Below are 27,797 nucleotides of genomic sequence, written 5' to 3'. Positions count from 1 at the left end.
AAAACATTAAACAGTGAGACAGCTACACAAACCTGAAAACTCTCAAAAGAAAATCCTGGATTTGTATCTGTCTGATCAATGTTTCCAAAGCACCCTGTGCTGAGGAATCTGGGAGCCATCATCAACAGAGATATTGCTCAACACAGCTCGATCCTCCAGAAGCAACATTTCTTCTCTCACCCTACACCAGGCTGGTTCTGACAAAGATCCCAAGAAAGCCCAGTTCAATGAGAGTGTGATGTGAACCTGCATTTTCAAGCCATCAAATTGACCTGATTGAGCTCCTCCGCAGTGAACTCTGAACAAAATATTTAGTTGCTCGGCAGCTAACAAAATGCATGACATCATAATCAGGAAATGTTTTGTCAGTGTGTCTGTCATTGCCTGTGATGTCAAAGCGTGTAACTGTCATCATCCCATTGTACGGCGTGCACTGCACAAAGCGCACGGTGGCACGGTGGTTAGCACTGCTGCCTCACAGCGCCAGGGACTCGGGTTCAATTCCAGCCTTGGGTGACTGTCTGGGTGGAGTCCGCACGTTCTCCCGGCGTCTGCGTGGGTTTCCTCCGGGTGCTCCGGTTTCCTCTCACAGTCCAAAGATGTGCAGGTTAGGTGGATTGGCCATGTCAAAATATTGCCCCTTCGTGTCCAAAGATATCCAGGTTAGATGGATTGGCAACGAACAATGCGCAGGGTTACGGGGATAGGGTGGGGGAGTGGGCTAGGTAGAATGCTATTTCAGAGGATCTGTGCAGACTTGATTGGCCGTATGGGCTTGGCTCCTTCTACACTGTAGTGATTCTATGAAGCAGCAGTTCTTTGCGAACGTTATTCTTCAGCAATTTTTAGAAGGGAAACTTTTTCTATTGGCATAGAAATAATTAAAGGGTAGTAAGATGGGGCTGATTCGGGACCAAGAAGTGAATTTATGCATGGAGGCAGAGGGCATGACTAAGGTACTACATGAGTACTTTGCACCTGTTTTTACCAAGAAAAACGTACTCCTCGAGTCATAGTGGAGGAGGAGATAGCTGAGATACTGAATGAGCTAAAAATGTTCAAATAAAGATCTTACAAAGGCTACCAGTCACCAGGACCAGATGGGATGCACCTGCAGATACGGGGAGAAGTAAAGGAGAAAATTGTGGTGGCAGTGCATTAATCCTCTAATCCTCAGATATTGGGGTGGTGCCAAGCACGTGGACAATTGTACATTTGTTCAAACATATTTGTTTAAGGATAAACGCAGGAATTACAAACCAGTCAGTTCAACCTCGGAGGTGGGAAAGCTTTTTGAAATATTAATCCAAGGCAAAGTTAAAGTCATTTGGAGAAGTTTGGATTAACTAAAGAAAGTTAGCATGGATTTGTGAAAGGCAAATTGTGTTTATCTAACTTGATTGAGTTATTTGATCAGGGTTTTCTGTCAGTTTCAGCATCAAAACTAATATAAAACCGAACACAGCATTAACTTTAACATTTAAAAAATGTTCTTGTTTTCACGTGCCATTTAGAATTTACTTTTATAATCCAAAGTTTAATATTTCACAACAGCCGAGAAACGACCGAGACAGGAAGGGCAACATAGACTGTATACCATTTTTATTTTCTTTCTAAGCACTCACCTGTTGAAGCAAAGGGAGAATACAATATCATCATCAGATGATCTTCCATCTATATTGTTTCCTTTCTACTTCAGTTGTAGTAAAAGCTCATAATATAGGGAGTAACATATTGGCATCAATAGGAGATAGGCTTGCTAACAGGAAGCAGAGATTAGAGCCAAATGGGTCTTTTTCAATTTTGCAAGATCTAACGAGTGGTGTGCCACAGGGAACAGTGCTGGCCTCAACTTTATACAATTACCTGAATGACTTGGATGAATGGATAGTTGCAAATTTGCTGATCTCACAAAGATAGGTGGGAAAGTATGTTGTGAAGTGGACGTTAGGAGGCTACAAAAAGCCTTAGCTAGGCTAAGTGAGTGGGCAAAGATCTGGTAAATGGGGAATGTGGGAAAATGTGAAATTGCTCATTCTGTCAAGAAGAATAAAAGAGAAGCTTATTATCTAACTGGCGAGAGGTTGCAGAGCTCTGAGCTGCAGAGGGATCTGGGTGTCCTAGTGCATGAATCACAAAAGGCTGGTATGCAGGTACAGCGAGTAATTAGGAAAGCTAATGGAATGTTATAGTTAATGCGAGGGGAATTCAATACAAATGTAGGGAGATTGTGCTTCAGTTTACAAAAGGCACTGGTGAGGCTACATTTGGAGTTCTGAATACAGTTTTGGTCACCTAATTTAAGGATGTAAATACTTTGGAAGCAGTTCAGAGAAGATTCACCAGACTAATTACCAGGAATGGGCGTAATCTCTTATGAGGAAAGGTTGGACAGTTCAGGCTTGTATCCACTGGAGTTTTGAAGAGTAAGAGGCAACTTTTTTTTCCCTAAATTTTAGAGTACCCAATTCATTTTTTCCAATTAAGGGGCAATTTATCGTGGCCAATCCACTTAACCTGCACATCTTTGGGTTGTGGGGGTGAAACCCACACAAACAGGGGGAGAATGTGCAAACTCCATGTGATAAAGCCAGGGGAGTCCAACGAGCATCTTAAAAGTCCTTTATTTCAGCAACAGCAACAGCATCATACATGCACAGGGCCCGGTTACCCTTCACCAGGTCCTCGTTCCCTTTTAGCTGGCTACACAGCTGCCTGCCTTTTATGCTAGTGCTGGGTTAACTCAGTCCCCGGGGAACAATCATCCCCAGCTGGATGAGTCCTGTGCAGGTTACTACAGGTTATTACACTTCACATGGACAGTGACCCAGAGCCGGGATCGAACCTGGGACCTCGGCGCCATGAGACAGCAGTGCTAACCACTACTCCACCGTGCTGCCTGAAGTAAGAGGCAATTTGCTTAAAATGTATAAGATCCTGAGGAGTCTTGACAGGGTGGATGTGAGAAAATCTAAAACTAGGGGGTCACTGTTTAAAAATAAGGACAGTAAGAAGTCTTACAACACCAGGTTAAAGTCCAACAGGTTTGTTTCGATGTCACTAGCTTTCGGAGCACTGCTCCTTCCTCAGGTGAATGAAGAGGTATGTTCCAGAAACATATATATAGACAGATTCAAAGATGGAGGGCGCGATTCTCCACTCCCACGCCGGTTGGGAGAATCGCCTGGGCCGCCAAAATTTCCGGGGACGCCGGTCCAACGCCCTCCCGCGATTCTCCCAAGCGGCGGGAACGGCCCGGTCGAGTTTCGCGGGCCGCAGAATCGGCGGAGACACCGAAAATGGCGATTCTCCGGCACCCCCGCTATTCTGAGGCCCGGATGGGCTGAGCGGCCAGGCCAAAACGGCGGGTTCCCCCTGGCGCCGTCCACACCTGGTCGCTGCAGTCGTGAGCAGTGCGTGAACGCTGGGGGGGCAGCCTGCAGGGGGGCGAGGGGGGATCCTGCACCGGGCTTTACCTGAAATGTGGGGTGGCCTGCGATCGGTGCCCACCGATCGTCGGGCCGTCCTCTCTGAAGGACGACCTCCTTTCTTCCGCGGCCCCGCAAGATCCATCCCTCATCTTCTTGCGGGGCGGACTTAGAGAGGACGGCAACCACGCATGCGTGGGTTGCGCCGACCAACCCGCGCATGCGCGGATGATGCCCGTTATGCGGTGCCGGCCGCGTCATCTATGCGGCGCCGCATTTACGCGGGCGACAAGGCCTGGCGGGTGTAGATGACGCGGCCCCGATCCTGGCCCATTGTCAGGGCCTGAATCGGTCGGGACCGGGACCGTTCCGCGCCGTCGTGAACCTCAACGGCGTTCACGATGGCGCGGCCACTTTGGCGTGGGACTGGAGAATCGCGCCCGGAGTGTCCCAGATTCAAATAAGGAGTCACCCATTTAAACCGGGCAGCACAGTCGCACAAGTGGATAGCTCTGTGGCTTCACAGTGCCAGGGTCCCAGGATTGATTCCCCGCTGGGTCACTGTCTGTGCGGAGTCTGCACGTTCTCCCCGTGTCTGCGTGGGTTTCCTCCGGGTGCTCCCACAGTCCAAAGATGTGCAGGTTAGGTGGATTGGCCATGATAAATTGCCCTTAGTGTCCAAAAAAAGGTTAGGAGGGGTTATTGGGTTACGGGGATAGGGTGGAAGTGAGGGCTTAAGTGGGTCGGTGCAGACTCGATGGGCCGAATGGCCTCCTTCTGCACTGTATATTCTATGAGACAAAATTTGTGAGTCACAGAATCCCTACAGTGCAGAAGGAGGCCATTTGGCCCGTCGGGTCTGCATGGTGCTCCGAAACAGCACCCTGCCCAGGCCCACTCCCGCACCCTATCCCAGTAACCCCACCTCAACTGCACATCTTTGGACACTAAGGGGCAATGTCGCATGGCCAACTACCCACCCTGCAGTCTGGGGCCGGAGAGGGTGCGGTTCAGACACAGTCTGGGGATCAGGGCAATCTTCGCAGTGACGTCACGGGGTTGCCCTGGCGGTGACGTCACTGGGGTCAGCTGACGCCTGTTGTGATGTCATGCGCGCCCTTGCTGCGCGTGCGCGGGGCCCCGTGAGCGCGTCCGCCTCGCGTCACCGGGAGACTAGGGCGGGTCCGCGCGCAGCAACTCCAGCCCGGGGATCGGGGCCTAGCAGCCGCGGAGCGGCGGCGCAGAGAGCGGGGGGTCTGAGGCGGCAATGAGGGAGTGAAGAGGGAGTGAGGGAACTACTCGTGAGGAGGGTGAGGGACAAGGGAGTGAGGGCCGCCGAGTGTGAGGGAGGCGGAGGGAGTGAGGGCCGGGGCTAGGGAGTGGACCCCGGTAGTGAGGAGTGAGGGTCCAGGTAGTGAGGAGTGAGGATCCAGGGAGTGAGGGTCCAGGTAGTGAGGGTCCAGGTAGTGAGGATCCAGGTAGTGAGGAGTGAGGGTCCAGGTAGTGAGTGAGGGTCCAGGTAGTGAGTGAGGGTCCAGGTAGTGAGTGAGGATCCAGGTAGTGAGGAGGGTCCAGGTAGTGAGGAGTGAGGGTCCAGGTAGTGAGGAGTGAGGGTCCAGGTAGTGAGGAGTGAGGGTACAGGTCGTGAGGGTCCTGGTAGTGAGGATCCAGGGAGTGAGGAGGGTCCAGGTAGTGAGGGCCCCGGGGTAGTGAGGAGCGAGGGCCCCGGGGTAGTGAGGAGCGAGGGCCTCAGTAGTGTGGAGTGAGGGCCCGGGCTGCCCTGGCGATGCGCCATGGATCCGGGCTCCGCTGGCAACCCGGTCACTCTGGTTATTAAAGCTCCGAATCAGAAGTATGACGATCAGACCATCAGCTGCTTCCTCAACTGGACCGTGGAGAAGCTTAAGAGCCACTTGTCCCGAGTGTACCCTAGCCGACCGGTGAGTGCAGCCCGGGAGAGGGCATTGTAGACACCGAGCTACCCTCCACCCACGCACTTGTGCCTCCTACTGTCCCCCTTGCACCCCATCACTCCCTTGCACCCCATCACCCCCTTGCTCCCTCTCAACCCCTCCTTTGCTCCCGATCACCCTCCCCTTACTCCCTTCTGCCCCATCTGCCTCCAACCCACACGCCCTATTGCCCCCATCCTCCCTTGTACACTACTGCAAGCCCATGCCCCCTACCATACCTCACCACCTCCTCCCACGCACGCACCACTTGCCGCCACCCTTCGTTGGTCCCCAACTCTTGCTGCCCGACCCCCCTCCCACCCCCTCACTGCCTAGCGCCCCCCCCTCCCATCCACCTGTCTATTGAGGCTAGGTGCCAAAATGCCGCCTCAATGTTTGTGGTTTGTGTCAGGAGAATGCATCATCTGTTATTTTTATTGTGATTATGTCTTGCATATCCCCAAGGACCAGAGATGGAACGGTGATCTCGTTCCAAGGCAGGCATGTCTGTGATTTAGAGGCAAAGTTTCAGGTGGTTGCATTCTGCAGATGTATGTTGGATAAATTTCTGTTTAGATTCACATTGTTGGTGTCATTGCTCTGGTGAGGTTATAATTCAGGTTTCTGCGAAAATAGCATGATGAAAAATGTCAGATCCTCCATCAACTGGGCGAAACATCAGCGTAATAGTACACAATTGTTTTTTCCTTTGCATTAAAGAATGTTTATTCTATTTAAGACCAGCAATCAGGTGGACTTTTGATAGAGCTGAAAATAAATTTACTGCCAAAATGATGCATTTTAGATAATTGTCCAGTTGTCACCTGTTACTCCTGAGTAACCTGTTTTTACATCACTGAAAACGAGTTTTATACTGAGGCATTTACTAGTAGTTTAATTAGTGTAAATCAGACAATTTCTCTCTAAAATAAATATTTTATTGTGTACAAACTTGTAACCATGTGTACCAGTGCCCCTGGATCATAAAGATCAAGTTAAATTTAATGCATCTCTTTGAATGGGGTCAATCAGCAGAAGCTTGGCACCCTCATTATTTTGATAATGGTATTGGCTTAATTAAAGGGGCGGGGGGGGGGGGGGTGGGTGGTAGTAGGGGACGTGCAATCACATTTGTTTGAATTTTCAATAACTAAAGTATTGATTTTCGGAACAGCTTATGAATATCATGCTGGACAATCTTTGGGTGCAATAAATATTTTCTGAGCTTCTATTCCAGCTTTAATTAAGTCAATACCATGAGCTGATTCTTCATAGTGGTTTCTGACCAGAGCTTTGTAAAGTATCTAGATGTGACTGCAAAGAGTTATTAGCTCAGATAGTAGTTTTTCTGCAAAGTAATTTTGTATTCTGTATTGTTAGCAATATCGTCCAGCTGTAAGATGTACAGATTCATCATTGCCGATGTCGCTTCTACCACTAAATTCCTGCCCATCAACACGGTGTTATTGGTTCTGAACTAATCTGGTGCATTCATTCACCCGCGTCCCTTTCTGTGTCAAGTTACTCTTGATATTGTCCACCCAGAGCTTCCTTCCCCAGCTCTTAACTTCATGTACTTCTGCTGGGTCGCCGAAGATACTTTATCTGCCTCCATCCTGGAAACGTTCCCAAACCAACTTAATTGTCTGCCTTGGATCTTTTGTATAGGATCGATTATTGTCCGAGCAATGTTCTCATTAAATTATTCATGGTTACTTGCATCTTGAATAAAAAAAGAACAAAGAAATGTACAGCACAGGAACAGGCCCTTCGGCCCTCCAAGCCTGTGCCGACCATGCTGCCCGTCTAAACTAAAATCTTCTGCACTTCCGGGGTCCGTATCCCTCCATTTCCATCCTGTTCATGTATTTGTCAAGATGCCCCTTAAACGTCACTATCGTCCCTGCTTCCACCACCTCCTCCGGTAGCGAGTTCCAGGCACCCACTACCCTCTGTGTAAAAAAAACTTGCCTCGTACATCTCCTCTAAAGCTTGCCCCTCGCACCTTAAACCTATGCCCCCTAGTAATTGACGACGTGGAGTAATTCTGCATATCCATCCCAAAACCTTAAATACAATGGATTTACAGTCCATTGCTCTTCAAACCGGTTCAATTCAGATGAGCTGACGCTCAATTTGTGTTTGGTAACAGATTTGCAGTATTCTATCATTTGCAGTAGTTAAGTCAATTTTTAAACCTTAAAAATATAATCAAATGATCAGGAACAGGTTATATTGTGCGTTTCACTGGAGAGATGTTCTCTAGCTCATGTTTATTAAGTTATTTTCCTGTCAAACCTTCTCAAATGACATGGTGTTAATTTTCTCTGCATGTTTTTAGCATTCCAAACAATTAGGATACTCCCTGACTTTCATTAAAATTGAATTTTATGGAGACACAACATAATCCCTGAAACCTGAAGTAAACTGCCAGTATTCCGTCCCTAAAACCATTGTGAATACCTGTAGATTTTTCTGACATTGCTAAACATACACATGTTTTGTTCTGAGATAGTGCATACAAACACTGGTCAACTAAACAAGGTGTAGTCGATGACCTTGACACTTCAATTTCTGACCAGCTTGCTATCCAGCAAGACTTTGAAATACTTTAACATTTGACCTGTGTAGTGATTCTTTTCATATGTCCTTGTTTTTGTTCAGAATCTGAGCCATGTAGCATCACCTTGAATGACCTTTGGGCCAGAACATTGACAGTCAAAATATAAAAGGAGTTTGATCTTCCATATTGAGCAGTGTAGCCACACACATTTGATTCTATCATTAGAATGTTGAATTTAAAACTAGGACAGTTTACCCAGACTGTTAAGCTTGACAGTTGGAAAGACATTTTTCAGCCAGCTTTGAAACTTTAATTTGTTCTAAAATTTGAAGTGATTTTGGTTTGCCTGATTAAAGGACCATTATCGGTAACGGTTTGTACATCTCACGCTGTTAGCAATTCTTATTTGCAGTTGTAGTTGAATATTTTTCTACACAAAGCTATAATTGGAGTTAAAAACAAATGACTGCGGATGCTGGAAAATCAGTATGTGACGATGTTCAGTACCTCAGTCTGTACCAATCTTGCTAATTTTCAACCATTTGTTGAGCATAATCATTGGACTATTGAGAAATAATTAATTTCTTCAGTGCTGTAACTCTGTGATGGAGGAGAGCAGCTCTTGGAATGGTTAACCACACCAGCATCTAACATCCAATTTGTCGCAATTTCCTTCAGTAAAACATTGGCAGGAAGTTAAGTCATTGTCTTAGACCTCATTACCGATTGCATTCTCCCCTCTGGCCAGTGTCTCGAGGCTGAACCAGACTGATGCCAATCTCACTGTTCTAGATGACCCTTAGCTTCTGGGAGAGTGCAGGGTCAACATGTTCCCGTAAAGGTGAAGGGTGGGATCAACAAGTCCAGACAACCCTGGACGTCAAGGGACATCGAGAGTTGGAGAAGGGGAAAAAAAGGCTTGTGGTCGATAATGAGGGTTCAAAACTGTGGAAACCCTAGAGGAGTGTGGAAAGTGCAGAGGATTCCTTAAAAAAGAAAATAGAAGAGCGAAGAGAGGGCATGGAACAACACTGGCGGGTAAAATAAAGGAAAATCCGAAGGTGTTTTATAAGCTTGAAGGGCAGCACGGTAGCACAGTGGTTAGCACTGTTGCTTCACAGCTCCAGGGTCCCAGGTTCGATTCCCGGCTTGCGTCACTGTCTGTGTGGAGTCTGCACGTTCTCCCCGTGTCTGCGTGGTTTCCTCCGGGCGCTCCGGTTTCCTCCCAAAGATGTGCGGGTTAGGTGGATTGGTTAATGTGCTACCATTATTCAAGAAGGGAAGGAGGGAAAAACAGGAAACTACAGGCCAGTGAGTCTAACATCAGTGGCTGGGAAATTATTGGAAACGTTCTGAGGAACAAAATTAATCTCCATTTGTGGAGGCAAGGATAGTCAGCATGGTTTTGTCGAAGGGAGATTCTGGGCTGAATTCTCCGTTTTTGAGACTATGTCCCCCACGCCGTTGTGAAAACTGTCGTCTTTTGCGCCTGTAAAACTGGTGTCTTGCAGGGGGCTAGCAGGTAGCTGTCATGGAGCTCGCAGCCATCTGGGTCAGAGGCCGTGCTGTGCTCGATGGCAGACTCTGCCTGCGGACATGAACCACTGGAATAGTGCCACGCATCGGCCGCTCGTGCGCCCCGGACCGCCCCACACATAGCCCCCAGTCCTGAATGAAGCTCCCCCTGCCCTCCGATCGGCCCTCCCCCAATGTGGCGGCCCCGGACTGAGTCCGCAGCCGCCATGCGAGGTTCCCGAACGGCAGGACCAGATTAGAACCACGCTGTCGGGAATTCGGCAGTCGGGGACGGAGAATAGCGGGGCGGGCCTCAGGCAATGGCCTGAGGCAGTGGATACTCGGCGCGGTGTACTCCCCGAGTACCCCGCTTTTTGGGGGGCGGAGAATCGTAGAACCGGCGCCGGTCCTGATTTTGTGCGGACCGTCGACGAATGCGATTTCAGCATCAGGGTGCAGAGAATCCAGCCCATTGTCATACAAATTTGATTGAATTTTTCGAGGAGGTGATAGGTGTGTAGATGAGGGTAGTGCTGTTGTTGGAGTCTACATAGACTACAGTAAGGCTTTTGACAAGGCCTTGCATGTTTAAGAAGGCAAATGGGATACTTGCCTTAATTAGCGAGGCATAAAATATAAGAACAAGGAAGTTATAATGGAGCTGTATAAAACACTGGTTATCCACTGTGTGCAGTTCTGGTCAACACACTATAGGAAGGAAATGATCACACCAGAAAGTGCAGAGGAGATTCACCAGGATGTTGCCTGTGCTGGAGCGTTTCAGCAAGATGCTGGTTATGCTGGGGTTTGTTTCCTTGGAACAGAACGGGGGACCTGATTGAGATGTATAAAATTATGAGGGGCACAGATAGTGTGGAGGGGAAGGACCTTTTTCCCTTAGTGGCGGGACCAATAACAGGGGCATACATTAAAGGTAAGGGGCAGGAGGTTTAGAGGGGATTTGAGGAAAAGCTTTTTCACCCAGAGGGTGGTGGGAATCTGGAACTCGCTGCCTGAAATGGTGGCAGAGGCAGGAACCCTCACACCATTTAAGAAGCATTTAGATGAGCATTTGAAATGCTATCGCATGCAGGGTTACAGACTGAGTGCTGGTAAATGGGATTAGAATAGACAGGTGCTTGATGGTCAGCACGGACACAATGGGCCGATGGGCCTCTTTCCGTGCTGGAAAACGCGACTCCAAATCCTCCCTTTCACAATGACCATCCATATGTTTCATAACAAATCCTTCACTTTCCAACCTGGCATCAACCCACCTACAGCGAAAACCCATCACCCCTGTTTCCCAACCTGGCATCAACCCACCTACAGCTAAAACCCATCACCCCTGTTTCCAACCTGGCATCAACCCACCTACAGCTAAAACCCATCACCCCTGTTTCCAACCTGGCATCAACCCACCTACAGCTAAAACCCATCACCCCTGTCTTCGCTGACATCGGCTTCTAGATCATAGAACATAGAACATAGAAAATACAGCACAGAACAGGCCCTTCGGCCCACGATGTTGTGCCGAACCTTTGTCCTAGATTAATCATAGATTATCATTGAATTTACAGTGCAGAAGGAGGCCATTCGGCCCCCTGAGTCTGCACTGGCTCTTGGAAAGAGCACCCTACCCAAACTCAACACCTCCACCCAACACCAAGGGCAATTTTGGACACTAAGGGCAATTTATCATGGCCAATCCACCTACCCTGCACATCTTTGGACTGTGGGAGGAAACCGGAGCACCCGGAGGAAACCCACGCAGACACGGGGAGGACATGCAGACTCTGCACAGACAGTGACCCAAGCCGGAATCGAACCTGGGACCCTGGAGCTGTGAAGCAATTGTGCTATCCACAATGCTACCGTGCTGCCCTTAAGAACAAACAAATCTACACTATATCATTTTACTGTAATCCATGTACCTATCCAATAGCTGCTTGAAGGCCCCTAATGTTTCTGACTCAACTACTTCCACAGGCAGTGCATTACATGCCCCCACTACTCTCTGGGTAAAGAACCTACCTCTGATATCCCTCCTATATCTTCCACCTTTCACCTTAAATTTATGTCCCCTTGTAATGGTTTGTTCCACCCGGGGAAAAAGTCTCTGACTGTCTATCTATTCCCCTGATCATCTTATAAACCTCTATCAAGTCGCCCCTCATCCTTCTCCGTTCTAATGAGAAAAGGCCTAGCACCCTCAACCTTTCCTCGTAAGACCTACTCTCCATTCCAGGTAACATCCTGGTAAATCTTCTTTGCACCTTTTCCAAAGCTTCCACATCCTTCCTAAAATGGGGTGACCAGAACTGTACACAGTACTCCAAATGTGGCCTTACCAAAGTTTTGTACAGCTGCATCATCACCTCACAGCTCTTAAATTCAATCCCTCTGTTAATGAACGCGAGCACACCATAGGCCTTCTTCACAGCTCTATCCACTTGAGTGGCAACTTTCAGAGATGTATGAACATAGACCCCAAGATCTCTCTGCTCCTCCACATTGCCAAGAACTCTACCGTTAACCCTGTATTCAGCATTCATATTTGTCCTTCCAAAATGGACAACCTCACACTTTTCAGGGTTAAACTCCATCTGCCACTTCTCAGCCCAGCTCTGCATCCTATCTATGTCTCTTTGCAGCCAACAACAGCCCTCCTTACTATCCACAAGTCCACCAATCTTCGTATCATCTGCAAATTTACTGACCCACCCTTCAACTCCCTCATCCAAGTCATTAATGAAAATCACAAACAGCAGAGGACCCAGAACTGATCCCTGCGGTACACCACTGGTAACTGGGATCCAGGCTGAATATTTGCCATCCACCACCACTCTCTGACTTCTATCGGTTAGCCAGTTCGTTATCCAACTGGCCAAATTTCCCACTATCCCATGCCTCCTTACTTTCTGCATAAGCCTACCATGGGGAACCTTATCAAATGCCTTACTAAAATCCATGTACACTACATCCACTGCTTTACCTTCATCCACATGCTTGGTCACCTCCTCAAAGAATTCAATAAGATTTGTAAGGCAAGACCTACCCCCCACAAATCCGTGCTGACTATCCCTAATCAAGCAGTGTCTTTCCAGATGCTCAGAAATCCTATCCTTCAGTACCCTTTCCATTACTTTGCCTACCACCGAAGTAAGACTAACTGGCCTGTAATTCCCAGGGTTATCCCTAGTCCCTTTTTTGAACAGGGGCACGACATTCGCCACTCTCCAATCCCCTGGTACCACTCCTGTTGACAGTGAGGACAAAAAGATCATTGCCAACGGCTCTGCAATTTCATCTCTTGCTTCCCATAGAATCCTTGGATATATCCCGTCAGGCCCGGGGGGCTTGTCTATCCTCAAGTTTTTCAAAATGCCCAACACATCTTCCTTCCTAACAAGTATTTCCTCGAGCTTACCAATCTGTTTCACACTGTCCTTTCCAACAATATCACCCCTCTCATTTGTAAATACAGAAGAAAAGTACTCGTTCAAGACCTCTCCTATCTCTTCAGACTCAATACACAATCTCCCGCTACTGTCCTTGAACGGACCTACCCTCGCTCTTAAAGTGTTGGAGATCCTCCAACACTTTAAATTCTTTGGCTTCACATTGCAAAGTTTGGAACTTGAAGCTTTCAAGTGCAATGCCGATTCACCATTCTGCTGCCTGGCCTGGGAGTTAGGAATATGCTGCTGCCGCCACTGGGAAATCTCCTGTCATGGATGTCACACTCCTCGCTCTTGTGCCATCTTCACACATACACTGAAGGACGTCTGCAACCACTCCGTGAAATCCGTCACCCTACCATGCCTTAATCCAGCCCTCTTTTCTGCTATCCTCCACTTCACCCTCTCGCAGACATCACAACAGCTTTACAGCTCCGACCAAATCGCCAAAACGCTGACGTTTTCTTTACTTGATGTCAATTTTCTTTAAAAAAAAAAGTTTATTCAAAGTTTTTCCAACAAAAATTTTCAACCAATTAAACCCCCCCCCCCCCCCCCCCCCGTATCAGAAAAGAACAGAACATAGACATATCAATCAAACATACTACAGAACTTATACAATGGGTTTCTCCCGCACATAATAACCCTCCCATATGCTTTTTTACAAGTACCCCAAGGGAAAACCCCCTCCCCCGCCCGCCCAAATACCTCCCCCCCCCCCCCGAAAGAAACACCCCCCTCCCCTCCCCAGTTTCCCCCCCCTGGGTTGCTGCTGCTGTTGACCGACCTCATTCTAACGCTCCGCGAGATAGTCTAGGAATGGTTGCCACTGCCTGAAGAACCCCTGCGCAGACCCTCTCAAGGCAAACTTTATCCTCTCCAGCTTAATGAACCCTGCCATGTCATTTATCCAGGCTTCCACACTGGGGGGCTTCACGTCCTTCCACATGAGCAAGATCCTCTGCCGGGCTACCAGGGACGCAAAGGCCAGAATACCGGCCTCTTTTGCCTCCTGCACTCCCGGCTCGTCCGCCACCCCAAATAATGCCAGCCCCCAACTTGCTTGACCTGGACTTTCACCACCTTGGACATAGTCTTCGCGAAACCCCTCCAGAACCCATCTAGTGCCGGGCATGACCAGAACATGTGGGCATGATTTGCCGGGCTTCCTGAGCACCTCCCGCATCTGTCCTCCATCCCAAAGAACCTACTCAGCCTCGCCCCTGTCATATGCGCTCTGTGAATGACCTTAAACTGTATCAGGCTGAGCCTGGCACATGAGGAAGAGGAATTAACCCTACTCAGGGCATCAGCCCACATACCCTCTTCAATTTCCTCCCTCAACTCCTCCTCCCACTTGCCCTTCAACTCCTCTACCGAAGCCTCCCCTTCTTCTTTCATCTCCTGGTATATCGCCGAAACCTTGCCTTCTCCGACCCATACACCGGAAATCACCCTGTCCTGAATCCCCTGTGCCGGGAGCAATGGGAATCCCCTCACCTTCTGCCTCACAAACGCCCTCACTTGCATATACCTGAACGCATTTCCCGGGGGTAACCCAAACTTCTCCTCCAGCACCCCTAGGCTCGCAAACGTCCCGTCTATAAACAGGACCCCCATCCTTCTGATCCCTGCCTGATGCCAGCTCCGAAACCCCCCGTCCATCCTTCCTGGGACGAACCGATGGTTCTCCCGGATCGGGGACCACACCGAGGCTCCCATCTCACCCCATGTCGTCTCCACTGCCCCCAGATCTTTAGCGTTGCCGCCACCACCGGACTCGTGGCGTACCTTGTCGGCGAGAGCGGCAGCGGTGCCGTCACCAGCGCCCTCAGGCTCGTTCCTTTGCAGGACGCTATCTCCAACCTCTTCCACGCCGCCCCCTCTCCCTCTATTACCCACTTACGGATCATCGCCACGTTGACTACCCAATAATAGTCACCCAGATTCGGCAACGCCAGCCCTCCCCTGTCCCTACTACGCTCCAGAAACCCCCTCCTTATCCTCAGGGTCTTGTTTGCCCACACAAAACCCATGATGCTCCTACCTACCCGCTTAAAAAAGGCCTTGGTAATGATAATAGGAAGGCACTGGAACCCAAAAAGAAACCTCGGGAAGACCATCATTTTAATCGACTGTACCCTGCCCGCTAGCGAGAGTGGCAACACATCCCATCTTTTGAAGTCCTCCTCCATCTCCTCCACTAGCCGCGTCAAATTAAGTTTGTGCAGGGCCCCCCAGCTCCTAGCTACCTGGATCCCCAAGTACCGAAAGCTCCTTTCCGCCCTCCTCAATGGTAGGTCGTCTATCCCTCTTCCCTGGTCCCCTGGGTGCACCACAAAGAGCTCACTTTTCCCTACATTGAGCTTATTGCCCGAGAAGTCCCCAAACTCCCTGAGGATCCGCATGACCTCCACCATCCCCTCCACTGGATCTGCCACGTACAGCAACAGGTCGTCCGCATACAGCGACACCCGATGCTCCTCTCCCCCTCGGACCACCCCCCTCCATTTCCTGGACTCCCTTAATGCCATGGCCAAAGGCTCAATTGCTAATGCAAACAACAGGGGGGACAGGGGGCACCCCTGCCTCGTCCCTCGATACAGCCGAAAATACTCCGACCTCCGCCGATTCGTAGCCACACTCGCCACCGGGGCTCTATATAGGAGCTTAACCCACCTGATAAACCCCTCCCCAAACCCAAACCTCCGCAACACTTCCCAGAGATACTCCCACTCCAACTGGTCAAAGGCCTTCTCCGCGTCCATAGCTGCCACTATCTTCGCATAATCACATTGAGGAGCCTCCGCACATTGGTGTTTAGCTGCCTGCCCTTTACAAATCCCATCTGGTCCTCGTGAATCACCCCCGGGACACAGTCCTCGATCCTCGTGGCCAGCACTTTTGCCAGCAACTTAACATGCACGTTGAGGAGCGAGATTGGTCTATACGACCCACATTGCAGTGGGTCCTTGTCCCGCTTCAGGATCAGAGAGATCAGCGCCCCGGACATTGTCGGGGGCAGGGTTCCGCCCTCCCTTGCCTCATTGAAAGTCCTCACTATCAACGGGGCTAACAGGTCCGCATACTTCCTGTAAAACTCAACCGGGAACCCATCTGGCCCCGGGGCCTTCCCCGCCTGCATGCTCCCCAGTCCTTTAACCAGCTCCTCCAACCCAATTGGCGCCCCCAAACCAGCCACCTCCTGCTCCTCCACCCTCGGGAACCTCAGTTGATCTAGAAATCGTCGCATCCCCTCTTCCCCCGCTGGGGGCTGAGATCTGTACAGCTCCTCATAAAAGTCCTTAAATGCCTCATTTGCTTTCACCGCACTCCGCACCGTAGTTCCCCTGCTATCCTTAACTCCACCTATCTCCCTCGCTGCCATCCTCTTACGGAGCTCATGTGCCAGCATCCGGCTCGCCTTCTCCCCATACTTGTACGTTGCCCCCTGTGCTTTCCTCCACTGTGCCTCTGCCTTCCCTGTGGTCAACAGGTCGAATTCCGTCTGGAGACTTCGCCGCTCCCTAAGTAGTCCCTCCTCGGGGGCCTCTGCATATCTCCTGTCTACCCTTAGGATCTCCCCCACTATCCTCTCCCTTTCCCTGCCCTCTCTCTTCTCCCTGTGAGCCCTGATGGAGATTAACTCTCCCCTGACCACCGCCTTCAGCGCCTCCCATACTACTCCCACCTGCACCTCCCCGTTGTCGTTGGCCTCCAAATACCTTTCAATGCACCCCCGCACCCTCCCGTACACTTCCTCATCTGCCAGCAGTCCCACATCCAGACGCCACAGCGGGTGTCCGTCCCTCTCCTCTCCTAACTCCAGCTCCACCCAGTGCGGGGCGTGGTCTGAGATAGCTATGGCCGAGTACTCCGTTCCCTCCACTTTCGGGATCAGCGCCCTACTCAAAACAAAAAAATCTATCCGGGAGTAGGCTCTGTGTACGTGAGAAAAAGAAGAAAATTCCCTGGCCTGCGGCCTAGCAAATCTCCACGGATCTACTCCCCCCATCTGGTCCAGAAACCCCCTAAGCACCTTGGCCGCAGCCGGCCTCTTCGCCGTCCTAGATCTGGAGCGATCTAATGCTGGGTCCAACACCGTGTTGAAATCCCCGCCCATTATCAAGCTTCCTGCCTCCAGATCCGGAATCCGCCCCAACATGCACTTCATAAATCCGGCATCATCCCAGTTCGGGGCGTATACGTTTACCAATACCACCCACGCCCCTGCAACCTACCGCTCACCATCACGTATCGACCTCCATTGTCCACTACAATATTCTTGGCCTCAAACGATACCCGCTTCCCCACCAGTATTGCCACCCCTCTGTTCTTCACATCCAGCCACAAATGGAATACCTGTCCTACCCATCCCTTTCTTAACCTGACCTGGTCTGCCACCTTCAAATGTGTCTCCTGAAGCATGATCACGTCTGCCTTCAGTCCCTTTAAGTGCGCGAAAACTCGGGCCCTCTTAACCGGCCCATTCAGGCCCCTCCCATTCCAAGTTATCAGCCGGATTGGGGGGCTCCCCCCCCCCCCCCGCGCCGACTAGCCATCTCCTTTTCTCGGCCAGTCCCGTGCCCGCGCCTCCCGCTCTCTCCAGTCCCCCAGACAGGGGCCCCCGTCCCGACCACCTCTTCTGTTTCCAGTTCCCCATCAGCTAATGCAGCAGCAACCCTATTTCCCCCCCCCTCCCCCTGCTAGATCCGTATCTAGCTCTTTTGCTCCCCCCATAACACTCCCGTAAGTCAGCTGACCCCGGCCTCCCCCGCCGTCCCATTGACCCCCACCCCCCTCCCCCCGGTGTGTGAATCCCCCCTCCCCAGCAATCAGTGCGCGCTTCTCCACCCCCCACCCCTCTGTCCTTCCCTAGCGCGGGAAAAAGCCCGCGCTTTCCTGAACCGGCCCCGCCCCCTCTGGTGCCGCTCCTGTTGCGGCCTTATCCCAATTCCCCCATCCCCGGGCCTCCCCTCCCTCCAGCACCGGCGCCCATACTGTCTCACAGTCTTCCCATCAGACCTCTTCCCCCATCCCCATCCATCACCCAACCCGTGGAACATTCCCTACACATAGTTAAAACCCTGTATACAACCGACATCCCCCCCCACAGCCACAAACGCTCATTTTGAGTACAACTTTACAGCTTGTATAAAGGTCCAAGCCTCCTCAGGCGTTTCGAAGTAGTGGTGTCGATCCTGAAATGGGACCCACAATCGCGCTGGCTGCAGCATTCCGAACCTCACCCCCTTCCGATGGAGCACCGCCTTGGCCCGATTAAAACCAGCTCTCTTCTTTGCCACCTCTGCACTCCAGTCCTGATAGATTCGGATCTCCGTATTCTCCCACCTGCTGCTCCGCTCTTTCTTGGCCCATCTCAAGACACACACTCTATCCACGAAACGGTGAAACCTCACCACTACCGCCCTTGGCGGCTCGTTGGCCTTGGGTCTCCTTGCCAGGACCCGATGAGCCCCTTCTAGCTCCAGGGGACTCAGAGGGGCCCCCGCACCCATCAGCGAGTTGAGCATCGTGCTCACATATGCCCCGACATCGGCCCCCTCCACTCCTTCAGGGAGACCCAGAATCCGAAGATTCTTCCTCCTCGACCTGTTCTCCAGGTCCTCGAATCTTTCCACCCACCTCTTGTGCAGCGCCTCGTGTGCCTCCATCTTCACCGCCAGGCCCAAGATCTCATCCTCGTTCTCCGAGGCTTTTTCCCGTACCTCCTGGATCGCCGCCCCTTGGGCCTTCTGGGTCTCCACTAACCCCTCGATCGCCGTCAGCAGTGGCGCCAGCACCTCTTTCTTCAGCTCCTCAAAGCAGCGCCTGAGAAACTCCTGCTGCTCCGGCCCCCATGCCGCTCGATCTCCGCCCGCCGCCATCTTGTTTTTTCTCCCTCGCACTTTTCGCTGCTCCAAAAACGCTTTTTGACCGCTCCGCTCCTGGTCCAATCCATATACTATGGGGGGTGGACCTTGCTATCACCTTCCCACACTGGAAGTCGTCAAAAAATTGCCGTTGGGGCTCCTCTGGAGAGCCCAAAAGTCCATTTTAGCGGGAGCTGCCGAATGTGCGGCTTAGCTCCGCATAGCTGCAACCGGAAGTCCGCTCTTGCACTTTCAAGCACCTCTTTGTCTTATGGTCTGTGTGTGAAATGTTTAGCATATGTTTTAGCATCCACATTTCAAAGGTCTTAATTTTCATCCTCAAATTTTTATTTATTGTCCACATCTCGGGCAGTCAACTGGATAGAATGCAGCATATTATGACCTTTTTTCCTTGTTACAACCTGGACTTTTTCTCTTGTTAACAATCTTTCACTGTCACAAAATTGCTTCTGATTATCTAATCCTTCTGACTTCAACCTCACATCTGCAACCTTCATTAATCCTAAATATACAAACTTATCTACTTGTTCCCATATAATAATAACAATCTACTACAAGTCGGCTTACATTAACACTGCAATTAAGTTACTGTGAAAAGCCCCGAGTCGCCACATTCCGGCGCCTGTTCGGGTACACGGAGGGAGAATTCAGAATGTCCAAATTACCTAACAACACGTCTTTCGAGACTTGTGGGAGGAAACCGGAGCACCCGGAGGAAACCCACGCAGACACGGAGAGGACGTGCAGACTCTGCACAGTGACCCAAGCTGGGAATAGAACCTGGGACCCTGGAGCTGTGAAGCAACAGTGCTACCCACTGTGCTACACTGCTGCCCACAGTAAGACACTTCTCTTCAATCTTCACGCTCGTTTCTCCTCGTGTGTTCCTTCTGACTATCATTGTTTTTGCCTTTTTGGTGTTCATTCTCAGTCTCAGTCCACAAATGTGAGGTTATCCATTTTGGCAGGAATAACAGCAAAAGGGATTATTATTTAAATGATAAAATATTGAAACATGCTGGTGTGCAGAAAGACCTGGGTGTGCTAGTGCATGAGTCACAAAAAGTTGGTTTACAGGTGCAACAGGTGATTAAGAAGGCAAATGGAATGTTGTCCTTAATTGCTAGAGGGATGGAGTTTAAGACTAGGGAGGTTATGCTGCAATTGTATAAGGTGTTAATGAGGCCACACCTGGAGTATTGTGTTCAGTTTTGGTCTCCTTAATTGAGAAAGGACGTACTGGCACTGGAAGATGTGCAGAGGAGATTCACTAGGTTAATCCCAGAGCTGAAGGGGTTGGATTACGAGGAGAGGTTGAGTAGACTGGGACTGTACTCGTTGGAATTTAGAAGGATGAGGGGGGCTCTTATAGAAACATATAAAATTATGAAGGGAATAGATAGGATAGATGCGGGCAGGTTGTTTCCACCGGCGGGTGAAAGCAGAACTAGGGGGCATAGCCTCAAAATAAGGGGAAGTAGATTTAGGACTGAGTTTAGGAGGAACTTCTTCACCCAAAGGGTTGTGAATCTATGGAATTCCTTGCCCAGTGAAGCAGTAGAGGCTCCTTCATTAAATGTTTTTAAGATTAAGATAGATAGTTTTTTGAAGAATAAAGGGATTAAGGGTTATGGTGTTCGGGTCGGAAAGTGGAGCTGAGTTCACAAAAGATCAGCCATGATCTCATTGAATGGTGGAGCAGGCTCGAGGGGCCAGATGGCCTACTCCTGCTCCTAGTTCTTATGTTATGTTCTTATATTCTTATATTCTAAACTTTTAGACATTGCTAGATGTACAGTGTTTTGTAGAGACTCTTCTGATTCTGCAAGGAGCACTGACTGCGTCATCACTGTGCCACAAGTTTGTTCCTTTCTTGCCTCCAATCTTTACCTCGGGAATGACATCTAATTCTCTGAATATTTGTTCTGTGTACAGATTGAATAATCTTGGTGACAGTACACAAACTAGTCGTCTTTTCACCTGTGTTATGTGTGAGAGTGTTGCAACCTGCAAACACTGGTTTTGTGTGGGGTATTTGTTTTTGGATAATGGTGAGAAATACTTGCGGAAACGGTGTGAATTCAAATCTCACTTTCATTGAACAATAATAAAAGGAATTACTGCCTCACGGCATCGAGGACGGGTTCAATCCCGGCCTCGGATCACTGTCCGTGTGGAATTTGCACATTCTCCCTGTGTCTGCGTGGGTCTCACTCCCACAAGCAAAAGATGTGGAGAGTAGGTGGCTTGGCCACGCTAAATTGCCCCTTACTTGGAAAAAAAAATTGGGTACTTTAAATTTATTTTAAAAAATAAAAGGAATTACTGGAGTAGAAGAAATGAAATGAAACAGTACAAAGAACAATCTTACTTTGGCACATTAATAGTCCCACAGTCCCTCAAAGACTGAAAACTCAAAGGCACCTACTTCCCCCGTAATCCTAAACTCTGCTGAGACCCCTCCATTTGTCAAATAACAACCATAAATCTATTGGTCAACTCGAGCCAGTGACTACCGCGCCGTACAGCTACCGCGCCGTACAGCTACCGCGCCGTACAGCTACCGCGCCGTACAGCTACCGCGCCGTACAGCTACCGCGCCGTACAGCTACCGCACCGTACAGCTACCGCATCCTATTACCATTCCTGGTCCTTCCTTTGCTCTTCCTTGCTACCCACACCTGGTCCACAAAATACCTGGCAGTTTGATTTGACTTGTGCAAAAAAAAAATACATTTCTTTAATAGCATCCGACCACCTTGTGACACTTGAAACATGCCTGATTGTTCCTCTTCTAGCCTGATGCTTGATTTGATTTGATTTATGGTCACATGTACTGAAGTACAGTGAAAAGTATTTTTCTGCGGCCGAGGGAACGTACACAGTACGTATATAGTAGACAAAAGAATAATCAACAGAGAACATTGCCAAATGGTACATCGACAAACAGTGATTGGTTACAGTGGTGGAACAAGGGGCCAAACAAAGCAAATACATGAGCAAGAGCAGCAACATGAGCAAGTGCAGCATAAGGCGTCGTGAATAGTGTCTTACAGGGAACAGATCAGTCCGAGTGGGAGTCGTTGAGGAGACTGGTAGCTGTGGGGAAGAAGCTGTTCCTATGTCTGGATGTGCGAGTCTTCAGACTTCTGTACCTTCTGCCTGATGGAAGAGTCTGGAGGAAGGCTGGGAGGAAGAGTCTCCTGGGTGAGAGAGGTCTCTGATAATGCTGCCTGCCTTCATGAGGCAGTGGGAGGTGTAGACAGAATCAATGTGGTGGTGGCAAGCTTGTGTGATGCGTTGGGCTGAGTTCACCACACTTTGCTTGCTATTTAGTCTCAATATAGGTTCTGGATAAATCTCTTGTCTTTGCTGAAATATCAGAAACATGTCTGTTAGCTTTTGGTGATAAACATAAGTGAACACTTTTTCCAGAGTCTATGAAGCATATGTAAGCGTTCTTGTTTACTTTTAGCTATTTATAGAAGATTGTTCTTGGGTTAAATATTCCTTCTCTTCCAATTCTGTCAAATCCAGAGTGTGTTTCACCAATTTCTGCGTCAGCTGTGTTATCAGGAATATAGAATTGAGAAATTAGTTCTGTTTTTATCAGAGCAACACAGATTACGGAATGATGTGACAAAAGTGTTTCACGTTATGAAAGGATAGGCAGGGTGAATAGAAGCAAACTGCTTCCAGTAGCTGAGGGGTCAAGAGTGAGGGCCATAGATACAAGATGAATGACTTAGAACCGAGAACAAGGGAGATTTCTTCAGAGTTGTGAGGCTGTGGAGGTCACATCCAGACTTTGTGGTTGGGGCATTCAGAGTTGGATTCGATAGGTGGATGAAGACATTATGGAGACCCTCCTTAACCATAGAATCTACAGTGCAGAAGGAGGCCATTTGCTCTTTGCTCCTTTCTCTTGCTTTAAGATGCTCTTAAAACCTATCTTAATGACCAAGTTTTGACCATGTTAGAAGATCTCCTCACATCTCCGGTTGCTCCTGTCTACTTTGTCTTATTAAGCACCTGTGAAATGTTTTGTGATGTTTTACTAGCTCACAGGTGCTATCTAAATGAAGTTGTTATGATCTGCTTTGGTCAGTTGGCCTGTTTCCGTGCTGTCATCTTTGTACAGATTTAGGAGGAGGGAAGAAAGTTAACGTGAGCTCGTACTTGCAGAGAAATTGATTTGTTTTTGGCTGGAAATGTTGATATAGAAAGTGAAGCCTCAACATAAGATGTGACACGATAAAGTCAGTTATATAACATGGTGATATGGAATGCACGATGTGATATCCAAATCGCTTTGCAGTCATTCGTAACTGAATGCTCACAAGATCAAAATTGAAGTTCCCTTTGTTTATGTTGGCCAGTTTGGCACGTCAGGATGGAATTTTCTGAACCCATGTCATGGTTTTTTAAACGCTTTGCCGAGTTCTGTTAAATTGTTAGCTCTGAAAATGCTATCATTTGGATAAAAATTATATTTAATAAGGCTCAGTCTGGAAGGCCCATCCCCCACTGTAGCGTTTATGGTGTTTGTTGTGCTGATCTTAAGGGCAGCACAGTGGTTAGCACTGTTGCCTCACAGCGCCAGGGACCCGGGTTCAATTCCGACCTCGGGTGACTGTGAGGTTGGTGTGTTCTCCCCGTGTCTGCGTGCATTTCCTCCGGGTGCTCCGGAGTTTCCTCCCACAGTCCAAGGGTGTACAGGTTAGGTGGATTGGCCATGCTAAATTGCCCCTTAGTGTCCAAAGATGCGCAGGCTTGGGGATAGGGCAGGAGAGTGGGCCGAGGTCGGCTGCTCTTGCAGAGAGTCGGTCAAGCTCGATGGGCTGCATGGCCTCCGGCACTGAAGAGATTCTATGGATCTTGATGTTTATTTTGCTGAGTAAGCAAGACCAATCGGCCGGGCTCACTCATTGAAGCTGTCCCAGGGGTGGTGGTTGAGGCTGGGATTTCTCCCACATTGCTTCAGGTGAACCTCCAGCCAAAACCCCAAACAGGGTCGGTGGTCCTAACACAATGATGGAAAGACTTTTCAGTGCTTTGTGCAGTATGCTGTCAGAATTCAGCTGGTTAAACGCCAGGGGTTCCCTTGTTTTGGTCTGTTGTAATTAAGATGTATCTCCGTGGAACAAACTGGGAAGCCTCAGGTGGGCTTTAGCTATGTCAGTCGTTGGATTTGGAGACGTGTAAACATGCTAATAGTGTTGTGCATGTGTCAGAACAGCTGGTGTCCAAAAAAGGACTAAAATCTAAAAATAGTATTCTGTGCAATGTCTTTATGTAGCAGTGTAGTGGCTAGCTGTTAGTTGTCCTCAGGTTTACCCTGGAATGTTGCTGCATGGCTTTTTGTGTTTCCCATCACTTCATTAAATTCCTGATTTTGGCCAGGCAGTCTGAAGGGTTGGAGCTAGTCACTCTGTTGACTTGAGGAAAATCTCAGCTGATATTTGCATACTTTCTTGTGATTAGTTATCGAGAATATTAGCAGAAGCCCGTGTTTGTAATCCTTTCTCATTGCTGCCACTTGGATTTCAGTGAAACGTAATTGTGAGTATGTGAGAGAATTTTGTGAGTCACTCGACTGTGCAATACGGGGTTCTGCTCTTACCAACTTGATTATTTCATAGAATTTACAGTGCAGAAGGAGGCCATTCGACCCATTGAGTCTGCACCGGCTCTTGGGAAGAACACCTGACCCACACCTCCAGCCCACCCCATAACCCAGTAACCCCACCCAACACTAAGGGCAATTTTGGACACTCAGGACAATTTAGCATGGCCAATCCACTTAACATACACATCTTTGGACTGTGGGAGGAAACCGGAGCACCCGGAGGAAACCCACGCACACACGGGGAGAACGTGCAGACTCCACACAGACAGTGACCCAAGCCGGGAATCGAACCTGGGACCTTGGAGCTGTGAAGCAATTGTGCTAACCACTATGCTACCGTGCTGATGCGTGAAAGGGTTGTTTTCAGATCTCTCCGCGAAATATAGAGTAATGACTGTGGTGGAGCAGCCTGAGGTGAGTTTGCATGGTTTATGACAGTTTACTTAACAGGGATTCCTCTTCCTCTCTGAACATTGCGGACCAGGATGGATGACATTTTCCATATTGTACAACATAAAAACAGAAAATGCTGAAACACCAGGTCAGGCTCTGGAGAGGGAACAGTTGAATGTTTCAGATCGGTGACTTTATTTTTTAAAAAAATGTATTTTATTACAAACATGTATCAAAACAGGTTACAGTGAACAAACACCCAGGAAACATGCTTCCCTACAATAACAATCACGTTGGTGACGGAATAGAGATGTTCAACAAAACAACCGCCCTCTCTGCTTTTCGTCTCCCAAATTGGAGGAATCGACAGTGTGAGCAGTGAATACAGTACATTAAATTGAAAGAAGCAAGGATAGATATTGTACCTCCAGCCCTTGCTTGGGAAGGTGCTGCACCAAGGGACTAGATGTTGATAGAAACATAGAAAATAGAAGCAGGAGGAGGCTATTCGGCCCTTCGAGCCTGCTCCGCCATTCATTATAACCTTGGCTGATCATCTGTTCCCGCTTTTCTCCAATATCCATTGATCCCTTTTCGGCCCAAGAGCTAAATCTAACTCCTTCTTGAAAACGTGCAATATTTTGGCCTCAACTGCTTTCTGTGGTAACAAGTTCCACAGGCTCACCTGGGTGAAGAAATTTCTCCTCACCTCAGTAGATCAGTGTGTTGCAAAAAGAACTGGTCTTTTCAAATGCTGAAAGTGGGGGGTGGCGGAGAGGAGTGGTTAGATGTGTTTGGTGGTGGCGTCACAGTGAAGGTGGTGAGATGGTAGATGAGGGCAAGGTACCCCTGTCATGGTTCTGGAAGGGAGGGGAAGGGGTAAGCGCAGAACAGTGGAAAACCAAACAAACATGTTTGCGAGCCTTGTAAACCCTGATGGAGGGAAAAGGGGCGATGGGACACACTGGCGTACATTGACATTATCAGCACATGCGATGGAGAAACTGGGAGAATGGCAAAGTGGTCCTTCAGAAAGCAGAATTTATCGAAGGACCTAATGTGTGTGCTGTGGGAATTCCTGATGCCTGGTGATGAATCCTGCCCCTTTTCCTGTGTCTCCTTTTACTGAATATATCTTCCAGTTGTTGGCAGGAATATTGGTCTAAATGTCTGCATGATAACACTGCGAGGAGAGTTAACATTCAAAGTGCAGTACGTTTCCCTGATTGCTTGTGATTGTTGACTTTCAGGATTGCATTTTAGATTTGAAGGCTCTCCTTTTGGTGACCCCATCATTTCTTTGCAGCTGTGAATTTCTTTGTATCAAATTTACTTTTCTAATGATTTAATTATTTGTGTCTTTCATGTTAATGGGCCTGCTTTTATTTTTGCCCGTCTCAATATCATTACAGAACACCCATTTGGTATTAATAAGTGTGGCCCAGGTTGCCTTGTTTCAATCTTTCCCTTTGTTCCTTGACAAAGCGGCATCCATCTACACCTCCCGCTGCCTGGGGAAAGTGGGCAGCATAATCAAAGACCCCTCCAACCCAGCTTACTCACTCTTCCAACTTCTTCCATCGGGCAGGAGATACAGAAGTCTGAGAACACGCACGAACAGACTCAAAAACAGCTTCTTCCCCGCTTTACCAGACTCCTAAATGACCCTCTTATGGACTGATCTCATTAACACTACACCCTGTATGCTTCATCCGATGCCGGTGCTTATGTAGTTACATTGTATACCTTGTGTTGCCCTTTTATTCCCTTTTCTTCCCATGTACTTAATGATCTGTGAGCTGCTCGCAGAAAAATACCTTTCATGTACCTCGGTACACGTGACAATAAATAAATCCAATCCAATCCAGCTGCAACTTGCATTTGTATAGCTCCGTTACTGCAGTCAAATATCCCAAGGCACTTCAACGGGAATATTATTAAACAAAAATTGACATTGAGTGCCGCAAGTAGCACAGGTGACCAAAGGCTTGCTCTAACTTAGGGGCCGGCACGGTGGCATAGTGGTTAGCACTGCTGCCTCACAGCACCAGGGACCTGGGTTCGATTCCAACCTCGGGTGACTGCCTGTCTGGAGTTTGCACTTTCTCCCCGTGACTGCGTCGGTTTCCTCCGAATGCTCCGGTTTCCTTCTACAGTCCAAAGATGTGCAGGTTGGGTGGATTAGCCACGCTAAATTGCCCATTAGTATCCAAAGGTTATTTTGTGAGGGCCACGAAGAATCCAGCACAAGTTTCAAGGATACAAAGAAATAACATTTATTTACAATAACATATATATACACAACAGCAGCAACTTCCCTTGCTGCACACTCCTTCCTGCTGGTTCCTAAACTGGCCAGCTTTATTTATACAGGGAGTCTGCTAATGATTTCTCCGCCCCTCCCTCATTGGGGAAGCTCATACTCCCACAGGATTGTGGGATTGTCATTAGTCCCCCGCCAATGGTAAGCAGGCAGGTTATAACAGGTTAGGTGGGGTTATGGGGGTCGGGCAGGTGCAGTGCTGCTTCAGAGGGTTGGTGCAGACTTGATGGGCCGATAGACCTCCTGCACTGTCGGGATTCTATGATAACAGATAAGATTTAAAGATAGTCTTGAAGGAGAAGAGACGTAAACCAAGAGATTCATAGAGGGAATTTGGATTGGGTTGGATTTGTGTATTGTCATGTGTACCGAGGTACAGGGAAAAGCATTTTTCTGCATGCAGCTCAGAACTTAAGGCATCTGCAGATGATGACACAGCATAACCTGGCAGCAAACTCTGTTTTCCTATGTAGACCAGCGGTTTGTTTGTCATGCTAGAGTTCAGGGTTTGACATTGTACCATGTTAGAAAGAGACCAGTATATCTGGCATCAAGCCAGCCATAGTGCCGGAGTTCCTTTGTTCATAGATTACAGCTCAAGAGTACCTTGCATGTTCAAAAACTGTCTTGTAGCTGTAA

General features: G+C 48.8%; 1 protein-coding gene across 2 annotated transcripts in view; it reads left to right on the top strand.

Annotated features, from left to right (window-relative positions):
- Window positions 1–4,597: 4,597 nt before the first annotated feature.
- The window catches only part of LOC140385066 (homocysteine-responsive endoplasmic reticulum-resident ubiquitin-like domain member 2 protein), a 48,474-nt gene continuing 25,274 nt past the window's right edge, over window positions 4,598–27,797 (top strand). Inside the window, exon 1 of one of the 2 annotated variants that reach the window (XM_072466866.1) lies at window positions 4,598–5,368. In XM_072466866.1, coding sequence (XP_072322967.1) covers window positions 5,222–5,368 — 147 coding nt within the window. In that variant the 5' untranslated portion in view covers window positions 4,598–5,221. Of the gene's footprint in view, window positions 5,369–8,948; window positions 8,982–27,797 lie in introns of those variants that run through there. The other variant, XM_072466867.1, reaches the window with a different exon arrangement.

Source organism: Scyliorhinus torazame, chromosome 11, assembly GCF_047496885.1.
Source record: "Scyliorhinus torazame isolate Kashiwa2021f chromosome 11, sScyTor2.1, whole genome shotgun sequence".
In the NCBI taxonomy this organism is placed as follows: Eukaryota; Metazoa; Chordata; class Chondrichthyes; order Carcharhiniformes; family Scyliorhinidae; genus Scyliorhinus; species Scyliorhinus torazame.
Note: the sequence above shows the minus strand (reverse complement) of the source record. Positions and strands in the feature narration are given on the sequence as shown.